We start from the raw sequence: 13,517 nt of genomic DNA, 5'->3' as shown, positions 1-13,517 counted from the left end.
GAAATTGCTATGAACAACCTTATGCCAAGAAATTTGAAAACCTGGGTGAAATGGGCAATTTCCTAAAAATATATAATCTTCCAAGTCTGAATGAAGAAGAGGCAGAGAGTCTAAACAGACCGATAACAGCTAGTAAAATGGAAGTAGCAATAAAAAAAAAAACTCCCAGAACACAAAATCTTGGACAGGATGATTTAACAGGAGAATTTTACAAAATATTAAAGGAAGAGCTAACCCCTATCCTTCTCAAACTATTTAAAAAAGCCCAATAAGAAGGAAAACCCCCAAACTCTTTTTATAAGGACAGCATCATCCTAGTCCCCAAACCAGGTAAGGATACAACAAAGAAAGAAAACTACAGGCCAATATTGCTGATGAACATAGATGCTAAAAGCCTCCTCAAAATACTGGCAAACCACATCCAGCAATACATTAAAAAGATCATCCACCATGATCAAGTGGCATTCATCCCAGAGATGCAAGGATGGTACAATATTCACAAGCTGATGAATGTAATACTTCGCATGAACAAAAGGAAAGACAACAATCATGTGATAATATCAATAGATGTGGAAAAACCTTTCAGTAAAGTACAGCACATATTAATGATAAAAATACTCAGCAAAATAGGGATAGAGAGAGCATAACTCAACATAATAAAAGCCATACATGAAAAACCTATAGCCAACATCATGCTCAACAGACAAAAACTAAAAGCTTTCACACTAAGATCAAGAAGACAAAGGTATCTGCTTTTACCACTTCTATTCGACATAGTATTGGAAGTGCTAGCCATAGTGATCCAATAATAAAATGAAATTAAAGGCATTAAATTGGAAAGGAAGAAATAAAAACTGTCATTGTTTGCAGATGACATGATCGTGTATATAGAAAACCCTATTGACCCTACCAAAAACTGCTCAATCTAATAAGTGAGTTGGGCAAAACAGCAAGATACAAAGTCAATATTCAGACTTTGGAGGCAATTTTTCACACTAACAATGAAATATCAGAAACAGAAATTAGAAAAAAAATCCCATTTGCTATGAGGAAAAGAAAAATAACATACTTAGGAATAAAGTAAACCAAGGAGGTAAAAGACCTGTACTAAGAAAACTACAGAATACTGAAGAAAGAAATTAAAGAAGACACAAGTAAATGGAAGTATATACCATTTTCACAGGTTGAAATAATTAACATCATCAAAATATTCCAGACTACTCAAAACACTTTATAGATTCAACAAAATTCTTATTAAAATACCAACAATCTATTTCACAGATATCTAACAAACATTACAAAAATTTATATGAAACCATAAATGATCCCGAATAGTCTACTAATTTTGAAAAGAAGAGCAAAGTAAGAGAGCTCACAATACCTAATATCAAACTGTATTACAAGGCCATTGTAATCAAAACAGTCTGGTACTGGCATAAGAACAGACACATAGATCAATGGAACAGAATAGAGAGCCCAGAAATAAGCCCTTGTCTCTACAGTCAGTTAATATTCGACAAAGGGGGCAGGGGCATACAATGAAGTAAAAATAGCCTCTTGAACAAGTGGTTTTGGGAGATTGGACACCTACATGCAAAAAAAATGAAACTTGACCACCAACTTACACCATACACAAAAATAAACTCAAGATGGATAAAAGACTTAAATATAAGTTGTGACATCATAAAAGTCCTAGAGGAGAACATAGGCAGGAAAGTTTCAGATATGCCACACAGCAATATTTTCACCGATGTGTCCCCTAGAGCAAGGTATATAAAGGAAAAAATAAACAAATGGGACTACCTCAAATTAAAACTCTTCTGCACAGCTAAAGAAAACATCAGCAAAATGAAAAGGGAACAAACTGTATGGGAAAATATATTTGCCAATTGTACCTTGGACAAGGGCTTGATCTTCAGAATATATAAAGACCTCACACAGTTCTACTCCAGGAAGACAAACAATCCAATTAAAAGTAGGGTGAAGGACCTTAACAGATAATTCTTCAAGGAGGACATACAGAGGACCCATAGGCACATGAAAGGGTGCTCTGCATCACTAGCCATCAGAGAGATGCAAAGTGAAATGCAATGAGATACCACTTCACACAGGTCAGAATGGCCATCATAAACAAACCAATAAATGAGTGCTGGCAAGGGTGTGGAGAGAAGGGAACCCTAGTGCACTGTTGGCGGGAATGCAGACTGGGGCAGCCACTATGGAAAACAGTATGGGATTTACTCAAAAAACTAAAAATAGAACTACTTTTTATCCAGCAACTCCACTGCTGCAATTCTACCCTAAGAATCCTAAAACAGCAATTCAAAAGAATCTATGCACCCCAATGTTCATAGCAGTGTTATTTACAGTAGCCAAGTGCTGGAAGCAACCTTAGTGCCCATCAGCAAATGAGTGGATCAAAAAACTGTGGTACATTTACATAATGGAATACTATGCACCAGAAAGAAAGAAGAACTCCTACCCTTCACAACAGCATGGGTGAAACTGGAGAGCACTTTGCTAAGTGAAATAAGCCAAGCAATGAAACACAAATACTATATCATTTCAGTGATAATTGGAACCTAACCAGCAAAAACAAATGAGCAAAATAGAACCAGATACATGGAAATAAAAAAAAACAAGCTGACAGTGGCAATCAGGAAGGGTAAGAGGCCGTAACAAAGGAATGAAGGGGAAGGGTCAAGTCCAGGAATATGTATAAAGAACCCATGAGATAAATAAAAGGTGGTGAGGATGAATATGGGAGGTGTGGGGTGGGTAGGACAGGGGATATTAATGAGGGAAAAATGGGGATAACCACAGCTGAACAACAATAAAAAATTAAGAAGAAACAAGAAAACAATATGTTTCAGGTTGCAAATTTCAACATAGGTGATTAATTTAATATCAATTTAGAATAATGAATGCTTCTAAAAAATGTAAAAATAAGATCTGTAGCATTAATAATGTCTTTGCACATGTTTCATTCATATTGAGAACTGACCTCTCCAAATAGTGGGAATTACTTACTAATTAGAAAAAAATGATATTTGATGAGTAATGTTTGTGAAATTTAGAACTACTATTTTCCTACATTCAGATGTTGCCAGTCATTCAGATACTTCAATAATTTGTAATAGAGGGAATGTAATATATATTGTCATGGGCATCTAGAGTAAAGTGGCAGAAAAAGAACTGGATGGAGAGTCTGAAGAGTTCTGTCTTAGTGAAGGCTTCACCAATAACTCTTCAAGTTTCTAAGCACACAGCTTTTTGTATTAATAGAGAGAATAATCATTTTCCTGTTAAAATTCTTAACACTGAGAATATAAATTTATACTTATTTACCAATCATTTGATATAAGTCCAAGGTTTTCTTTATTTGAATATGTGTTCCAATTTTATTTCTTATATAAACTTCACTAAAATATATAGTATATTTTGATTTATTTAAAATAACACAAAAACTTAGACAGTCCTAATGTAGATGGATTTTTAAACATTTATACCCTAATTTGTTGCAGTACATTTTTAGCAACCTACCTTAACTGATATTTTCCCAAAGATTTTAATAAATTTCCCTAAAAACAATAATTAGTTTATAAATGCTTTCTTATTTTGCATTCATATTTTATTAGTACTTATAACTTAATGATATAATAAGTACAATGGGGCAGCCTCTCATTAAATATATGCTACCACAGGATAACATAAATACATGGGTATATCAGAATGGAGCCCAGTGGCCTCTATTATCTACTTTTTTCTGATAACAGTCAGTGGGTGCTACAAAGGGAATGGAGATCATCAATTAATCCTAACCAGGTAAAGTTCAGTTAAGACAGCTTCTCCTGTAACAGGTAGAGCTAACCCACGGTGCCAGGGCATTATTATATGCAGAGAGCAGACAAAACTGTAAGACTGGATTCTGAGGCCTAACTGAGCATCTTCAGATGTCACCATGCATGTAAGGCACCAGTTGTGTTACTGAGTTTTTATAAAAAATAAAATAAAATAATATGGATGAAAACACTGTACAAATTATAAAGCTTATGTGAGATTAGTATTACTCTATAATTTTATAGAAGCTTTGGTTATAAAGCCTCCTTTCTCGTTTTAATTCATTGTCTAATTAAAAGGATGGCAATTTTTTTTTTCTGTAAAAAGCCAGATAATATTTCAAGCTTTGTGGGCTATATAGTCTCTGTTGCAATTATTCAGCTCTGCCATTGTAGCATGAAAGCAGACATAGACAACAAGTATTTGAATGAGCATAACTGCATTCAATAATACTTGGTTGACAAAAACACATTGCAGGCTATAATTTGTCTACCTGTAATGTAGAATATGGAAAATCAATTGATTTTCCCTGAAAGGGGCCACCAATAAGAAAATTCATTGTAATTATTCTTAATGTGTTTTTCTTCTTTATGGATCTCAGAAAGAGGGATTAGTATTTACCTTAACTGTGTTACTTTATATGTAGGCAAGTTATATTTATTTTTGGTCTAATTAAAAACATTAGTCAGATGTTGAATATGTATATAAGTGAATCTGTCCACATAGCATAGGCTAAAAATATAACTCCCTGCCAGCTGTGACATTCCAGATATCCAGTACCAATTTTGTTTCAATACATGTTATTCCTGGGCTTGTTGTGGCCTCGCCTGTCACTCTGTGTCCCTCTTTGGGGTACACCAATGTGAGTCTCATTGTTCAATCCAGAATGTAGCCTCTTCAAATTGCCTTAACCTGATAAGTAGAGTCTGGGTCCATGGGCCTAAGCAGTAGCCATTTACTCTATGAAATTATTTTAATTTCACTTATTGAATTTTCAGATGATTACTATGGATAATATAAAGGTTGCAGAAAATGAATTAATGGGGATAGAGTGTGTGGATAAAATAGAGTAGGCAACTTTTACTTTGTTGTTTTTTCATAGTTTCATTTTATTTTATTTGTATTTTTTGAATTAAAAAAATTTTAAATACAGTTGACATACAATATTATACTAGTTTCGGGTATGTACCCCAGTGGTTGGACATTATATATTATATTAAGTGATCATTCCAATATATCTAGTACCCAACTGAGACCATGTGCAGCTATTAGAATATTATTGACTATATTCCCCATGCTTTATTTTACATTTCCAGGACTATTCGGTAACAACCCATTAATACTTTTTAATTCCTTCAACTTTTTCACCCATCCCTGCAAGTGCTGTCCCATTGAGCAACCATCAAAATGTTACCTGCACCTATGGGTCTATCTCTGTTCTGCTTTGTTTATTTTTGTTTTTTTTTTTTTTTTAGATTCATTTCATGTAATACTAGTTTGGTGGGGATGAATCCCTTTAGCTTTTCTTTGTCTAGCAAGCTCTTTATTTGTCCTTTGATTCTAAATGATAGCTTTGCTAGGTGGGGTAATCTTGGTTGTAGGTCCTTGCTTCTCATCACTTTGAATATTTCTTGCCAATCCCTCTGGCCTGCGAAGCTGACAGTTTCATGGGAGCTTTCTTGTTGGTAACTAACTGCTTTTCTCTTGCTGCTTTTAAGATTTTCTCTTTGCCTTTAGCCTCTGGCATTTTAATTAGGCATGTCTTGGTGTGGGTACCTTTGGGTCTGTCTTGCTTGGGACTCTTTGCTTCCTGGGCTTGTATGTTTATTTCCTTCACCAAGTTAGGGAAGTTTTCTGTCATTAGGTTTTTCAAATAATTTTTCAATTTTTTGCTCTTTCTCTTCTCCTTCAGGCACCCTCATGATGAGAATGAAGTTGTCCCAGAGGCTCTATACACTACCCTCATTTTCTTGGATTCTTTTTCTTTTTGCTGTTCTGAGTAGGTGGTTTTTGTTCTTTTATATTTCAAATTGCTGATTGGACCCTCAGCTTCATTTACCCTACTGTTGATCCTCTGCAAATTACTTTTCATTTCAGTTAGTGTATCCTTCATTTCTGACTTGATTCTTTTTTATGGTTTTTATGTCCTTTTTAATGTTGTTGAAGTCTTCTCTAAGTTCAACTACTCTTCCCCTCAGTTCATTGAGCATCCTATAATCAATATTTTGAACCTGTATCTAGTAGATTGCTTGTCTCCATTTTGTTTAGTTCTTTTTCTGGAGTTTTATTGTGTTCTTTCATTTGAGACATGTTTCTTTGTCTCCTCGTTTTAAGAGCCTCCTTGTGTTTGTTTCTATGCATCAGGTAGAGCTACTTTGTCTCCCAGGGTTGATAGAGTGTCCTAATGTAGTAGATGTCCTGTAAGTCTAATGATACAGCCTCCTGTTGTGGGCTGTAATTGAGCCTTTATTGCTGTTGGCACATCAATAAGAGGGATTAATCTCCAGGACAATAGGCTGACTGCATGGAATAGCTGTGACCACCAACTACAGTGGAGGATCAGCTATGTAGGGGCTCATCCGATGGAGCAGGACTTACTTGAGTAAGTCTGCCTCTTGAGTGTGTTGTTTATGGAGGTTGTCACATGGTCTGGAGCTGTCCACTGGGTGCACTGGCTCTGGGGCCTCCCAGGAGGTGCAGACCCAGATCAGCAGCTACCGGTATTCTGCCCAGGGTCCACCCAGCTTGAACTATAAAGTAATCAGCAAATGACTGCTACTTATGCGGGGCTTGGAGATTCCAAGGAGGTCAAGCCACTTAGTGAGAGGTATGGACACAATGAGTTCAGGTGCTACTTATTTGAGAGATTTTAGGAAAACATGAAGTGTGAGGCAAGATGGGCCATCGTATGAAGAAGCCACTGGGAAAAACTTGGGTGGGCCTGCAATTTTGGTGGTGCATGGTCTTAGGGAATCACCAGGGTGGGGTGAATAGTATGAACCAAGTTGCTGGAGCCTCAGATATGGCAACCATACTGCTGGCTTTCTAGGGGGATGGTTTATCAAAGGAACAATGGCCTCTGCCAGCACTTTTATCTGGCAATGGGGACTCTGGCCCTGATGGCAGACAATTCAGTTCTGCCTTGTATGTTCCTGGTGCCTTTCAAACCACTGCCCCAGCGCTAGAGCTCATAGGGAGTGAGTCTAAATAAGTATGTTCATGGGCCTTTTAGAAAGAACGGCCTGGGACTCCAAGGACACTCTGTCTCTCTCAGCCTGAATTTCTGCTGGTTTTTATGACCAGAAGTTATGGGCACTCTTTCTCGAACACTAAAACTCCCAGCTTGGGGGCCTGATATAGGGCTAGGACCCCTCACTCCTCAGGGTCACCTCTGTAGCCAAAATATCACTCCTGATTTTTATCTGCTACATGTGGGTATGGGTCTACCTGTTTTTCCTCTCTGACCCTCCTATCAGTACCGATGTGGCTTCTTCTTTAATTCCCTAGTTGTAGGACATCCATTTAGGTAGATTTCAGGAGGTTCAGGATGATCGTTGTTCTGTAGTTTAGTTGTAATTTTGATGTGGTTGTGGGAAAATATAAGTACCACACTACCTACACTACCATCTTGACCGGAAATCCAAGTTTCACATTGAAAAAAATATTACAATGTTAAGGCAATGATGAAGTTAAGAAAAAGTGGATTAAAAAAAAGCAGACTAATTTGTTGAATAGGTGACTGTAGCCATTAAAGTGCATAAAATCAGTCTCTCTTTTAAAAAATAAGACCATATGTCAGGTCATAAAATAATGTAGAATGGGATTTTTCAAATTGTATACCATAACCTATTAATAGATCATGAAATCAATCAAAAGGGACAGATTGTGCATTTTAAACAACGAGGAAAAATAGCATTGAAAACATTAAAAATGTTACATATTGTACCTAAGGAGGATAGCAGTAACTTGTGAAAATTTTTTTGCAATTTTATGTACTGAGTCACAGTGGAAAACATATTTCTTATGAAAGATGCATTTGAAAAAGTGGAAAAGCCAGAGATTTGCAGAAAAATTACTGAAGTGAGTGAAGAGACCTGAGGCTCATCTTCTAAACATCACACACTCTTGGGCAAACAGCAGGAACTCTGAAGCAGTTGTACTCTGAGAAACTTTCCAGCCCATGATTAGAATAAACTTATTGGTTGGCTTAGGAAACGAAGGCTAATATCTGAGGATATTTTCAGTTCTATGAAGTGGCCATTTTTATGTGTCAAAAAAACTTCAGAAATTTGTATTTCTTTGTTAGGTCAAAATAGTAAGATCAGAGGAGGAAATAATATAGTGAATATCTGTAGTTAAAATAATATAGGTTAAGAAAATTAAATTTAAAAAAATCTATGAGGGAATGATAATCTCCTGACCATTGGTAAAAAATACAATGAAACAAAACTAACAAGTACACAAAAAAGGAAGAGCTTCTACACATAAGTGGTTGTGGTCTAATTTATATGTCATTTTTATGAATCATATTTACAAAAAATCATATCAGTAGAAATATAAAATACTATCAGAGCATAAATTATCCTACTGATGCTATAAAATTATTTTCTACTTTTTAAATTATAAAACAGATTTCAGGGTTTTTTTTACTTTTTTTTCTCTAGTTATAAGTTTTTCCTGCTTTTATGTAAGAACAGTAGTTAGGGTAATATGTGAGACCCAATAAGACTTTTTAAATATTAATCTAAGTAAGAAAAATGAAACCTGTCATGGTGTCTTCTTTTTTGTTATGTTTTAATGCTTTTTGGTGGATGTGCACTCCTAAAATGGTAACAGACTGTGCATTTTAAATAGTTTTGCGTGGCCACACTTCTACTTCAATGTATGCATTTTTATTACCTGCTTTAAGTCTAAATGCATTAAAGCTCTTCAAAAGTTTTAAGATCTCAAATAAAATATTTTGTAAAAAATGAAAGTTGGTATAAACATTCATTCTTTAGGCATGCCTTTACATGTGTTGGTGTTACTGTCATATATGATGTTTTGAATACCTAGCTGCTTGAAATTGTCTTAGGAGAAAGGTACACATCTCCTTAATGAATCTGGAAAACTTAAAATATATTAATAAGAAACTTTATATATCAAAGTGGCTTTAAAATGGAGTCATCATTTTAAAAATTTTAAAATTACGTCATGTAGGAATTGAAGGAAGACTCATTGTGTGGTTTCTACCACCATTTTGAAGGTTTATTTTAGTAAACAGTGCTTTAAACTCGAAAGTTAGCTAGGGTTATCTTTTTTTCATTTTAGTCTTTCTGTCCAACATTTTCTTCTCATAAGAAGAAATGAAACAAAATTAGGGCCTAAAGGCTCCCTACTGGTTAGAGTTTTAATTCAGAAGTTCACTACACTTTTCATATACAAATACCTTCTTGATTTAATGACAAAATACCCTCTTTTTTTTGTAGCCTTTTCACCACCAGATAAGTCTCTGTGAGAGAAATGAGACCAAAAGCTGTTGCAGCCTTAGAAAATTAACAAAGCATTTTTAGACTTGTGAGAGACACTGAATAGTTTGGTGCATTTCAGAAGGAGGCTTCTCCAGTCCCTAATAAACATTTTCAACTGCTGGTAGAAAAATGTAGCTACCTTTAATTTGCTGAAGTTAAGGGAATTGTCATCTGACATGAACTTCCAATGAGGCATATGCAAAGCAGATTTGTTTATTAAAATATAGTGTTCCACTTCTAATCATTTAATAAATATACATAGAGTCCGACACAAATAACACCTTTTTTTAATCACAAAATGTTTTATTGCAAAATTATAAACATGTAATTCTGTAACATGACAATATCACATAAGCACACTATATGACATTTTAGGTGAAATGTTCACATTAAAACTATAAATTGTTACACCCATATTATTACCCTACCAACCACACTCAGGCAGGTGTTACTTCTGCTGGGCCCTGTATATATTAAGTTCAGGATATTTTACTAAGATCATGTAAACTAAAAATAGATGCAGTGCATTCTTTTTAAAATTTTCCTACATGCTTACTTTATGCTGTATTTGAAACACCTCATGACTCTAAATTGAAAATTCATCAAGGGCTCCCAACAGCTTGAGTTAACTTTCAGCAATTAATTTGGCCTCATTCTTCTAAAATATTATTAGCTCTCATATAGTATTACATTTAATGATGTGTTTTCAGATATTAAAATCAGTAGCCTTTTCTGTAATTCCAGATTTATCATTCTTCTATATCAAAAATAAGTTTTAATAATTTTTTCTATGCTATAGCCTGAAAGGTTATGTGATGTTTAATTGTACTAACTTATATTAAACTTACTTAAAAATAGATATCCAGGTTTTTTAAAAAGTATTGATACTTTTTGTGCAGAAATATATGCTTAATAATTCTAGAGAGTTTTGCTCTATTGCATAAAATGATATTGCCAAATTCAGTTTTGTTTCACAATTACTCAGGATCAACATTCAAGAGGGACCTTATTTTTTTTTCTTAGAAGGATAAAAGCAACCTTATTAGAAAGTAGGTTAAAAGATTGGTACATTTGAAATGATCTTTAAAAATTTAGGCTTAAGTCCTCAGTAATGTACATTTCCTAGTTCATTAATGCAGAAATACCGCACATAGATTTTAATCTTGGAGTTAATAATAAAAGCAATTTTCACTAAAAATATAAAAACTGTAATGGTAGAATCATGATATTGCATTTAGCTCTCCCCACAAAAAGTCATTTTATTACTTTCTTTTGACACTTATTTTCATTCTGGGATTAATTTTACTATATAAGGGCTCCTTAACTATTCTATTAAAATTTCTATTCAGAAGCAATAATATCTAAGAGTGAATAATAGTCATGTAAATCATTATTTCATATTAATGTAAAAGATTTTGTAAGTTCTTATGAATTCTGCTGACATGCACAATTGTGAAAAGGTTATCTCTTCCTTCTACAGTGATATGCGTTGGAACAAAGGAACCATTCTAAAAGCATCAGTGGAGTACATCAAGTGGCTACAAAAAGAACAACAGAGAGCTCGAGAATTAGAACACAGACAGAAGAAATTGGAGCAGGCTAACAGGAGGCTTCTACTCCGGATTCAGGTTTTTATAAGAATGTTGCTACGAATCATGTAGCTTAAATATGACTTACCTCTCATCAGTTTTATTCATTGGTCTCATTTATTTTTTTCTTATTCACAATTATTTTTCCTTCTGAAGGATAATTTTGTTGCCTTTTAGACATTCATGAATTGGGTTGCTTCAATTAAGTTTTGATTAGAAATCTAGGATCAAGAAGACTTAAAAATATATAATGAATTACAGCAACTAATTGTAAAATGCAGAAAATAGAATTAATTTTATAAATACACCCAATATTATCAGACAAAAATAATAATAAAGTATAACATTTGTTTCTTTAGATAATATTGGACACTAAATCCTCCTCTGCTCCTTTTATTTCTTTAGTAACATTGCTATGGATTTCATTGCCTCAAGGCATATTGTGCAAGTTTATATTAAGTCACTCCTCTGTTCATGTGACAAAAATATTAAAATATGGGATTTCATAACTATCAAGGTTTTTTTTTAATGTGAGTATGCTTATAGCCAGGTAAAGCACTTACTTTGTTTCCATGAAGTGGTAATATATTGAGAAATTAATCTGGAAGAATAAATAGAAGATTTTCCATGCCCTCCAAATGACAGTTTTGGAGTCTGAGTTACTATGGGACCATGAGTCACTATGGGGACATTGTGTATTCCTTTAAAGGAAAAGGGAATAGAATTTTAATTTTCTTTCATATTTTTCTAAGGATTATTTTTAGGCAATATAAACATTTTAAATTCTATTATTTGCAGAAATATTTATAATTTGTATTACTCTTCACTTTGAATATGTGTAAATATTTTGGTTTCATTTCTGATTTATTCTCTAGAGTTAAGTCCCCTTTCAAGATCATTAATTATTCTTGTTTGAAATTGCAGGAACTAGAAATACAAGCTCGTGCTCATGGTCTGCCAACCCTGGCTTCACTGGACAGAGTTGATTTAGGTGCTCACGTCACTAGACAACAGACCCATCTTGAGCAGAATTCCATAGACTATTGCCAACTGACTCTGTCTCAAGGAACAAGCCCTGAACCCTGTGATCAAGCTATGGCCTTCTCTGATCCTTTGTCACACTTCACAGATTTATCATTCAGTGCTGCTTTGAAAGAGGAACAAAGATTGGATGACATGTTACTGGATGACACTATATCTCATTTAGGAACAGATCCTTTGCTATCTGCCGCTTCCTCTGCAGTTTCCAAAGAGAGCAGTAAGAGAAGCAGTTTTAGCTCAGATGATGGTGATGAGTTATAAAAAATAAACATAGTCAATTCATCAACTAGGACAGAATTCTGTGTTGGTGCTATGCAATTATATACTGTGTTTGATGTATTGCTTTGGCCTCATTTTTTTGAAAAGAGTATATTGTTCATGAAAAACTGGTGGCTTAAAAACTACAGTAGAATAAATTCACGGGAAGAAGACATATTGTGGTGAAGAATTATTGAAGGCAAAAAAATATTTTTCCTCTTTGATTACAGAATCTAAATCTACTTAAATTTTATTTTCTGGAAGGAGAAAAAACATAAGAAATAGCTCGTTACTTGATGTACTATTGTAACTAACATACTGCAAAAGGTAAACTTCTGAAATGTACAAACATTTTCATAGTTACTTCCAGCTCCTCCTATTCAACTCTTAAAATGGTTTTCAAGAATCATGATCAATAGATTTGGAAGTTCATTTCCTTTCTCTACTGCCTGGTGACCATGTTGTCTAAAGTTCAACCTTCTAGGGAAAATAATGAAAAAGATTATCTGTCACTTATTCATAATTGAAAAGTGAATCCACAATATACATTAAAATTTTTCAAAATAAAATACAAAAAATTTATAAAAACTGGTTTCTAAAATTATATCCTAATTTTTGTAACCTGTTTAATTATGCAAATTCTAAAAGTATCTTTGCATATTTATGGAAATATGCCCTGTTCAGGATAACCTTTCTCAAGAATATGGACTAGAAGTTTATTGTTTCACACACACATACACACAATGCAGGTAATAAGTATTTTTTCTCTTTCACTCTTCTGATTTTCTATTTTTCATCAGAAATCACATTCTTAATTCTGTTTTTTTTAATTAAGAAGAGATTTTTGGGTAATTGATTTCAGCAAATGAACTATTAAGAAAAAAATCCTGCTACAATGACAATTTGTTAGGTATTTAAAATTTATCACTATATCCAATATTCAATGTAAATTAATTAGTTGTTGATACAGTCTCGCTTCAAACTGACAAAATATTGAGAATTGTACTTCCCAGTGACAAAATAATTTGTGAAACAGAAGCTCTTGTTATGTTCAGCTCTGAGTTAGAGTTCTGTTCTCGTAAGAATTTAAAGTACCCTATTGGTTTCTGCTAACTTTGTTAGTATTTATTAAGAATATTTATATATAATGCTTTACTCATTTTTTTCTCTTTTGAGCTTGTTTTAGGCATGAGAATTTACTAACCAAATATCTTGCTCTATGCTAGACCTTTGTGAATGGTAATCTGATCAATGTGTATTTATTGAGGGATACTCTAAA

General features: G+C 33.9%; 1 protein-coding gene across 2 annotated transcripts in view; it reads left to right on the top strand.

Moving 5' to 3' along the window:
- The window catches only part of TFEC (transcription factor EC), a 118,863-nt gene extending 106,601 nt beyond the window's left edge, over positions 1-12,262 (top strand). For both annotated transcript variants that reach the window (XM_054564647.1, XM_054564648.1), the window contains 2 exons: positions 10,831-10,978; positions 11,864-12,262. In XM_054564647.1, the coding sequence (XP_054420622.1) occupies positions 10,831-10,978; positions 11,864-12,241 (526 nt within the window). In that variant the 3' untranslated portion in view covers positions 12,242-12,262. The remainder of the gene's footprint in view (positions 1-10,830; positions 10,979-11,863) is intronic.
- Positions 12,263-13,517: the final 1,255 nt, after the last annotated feature.

This window comes from Pteronotus mesoamericanus, unplaced genomic scaffold (assembly GCF_021234165.1).
Source record: "Pteronotus mesoamericanus isolate MK-2021 breed Mesoamerican mustached bat unplaced genomic scaffold, CSHL_Meso_final scaffold_85, whole genome shotgun sequence".
Taxonomy (NCBI): domain Eukaryota; kingdom Metazoa; phylum Chordata; class Mammalia; order Chiroptera; family Mormoopidae; genus Pteronotus; species Pteronotus mesoamericanus.
The sequence above is the reverse complement of the archived record's forward strand: the minus strand, read 5'-3'. Positions and strand labels throughout refer to the sequence as shown.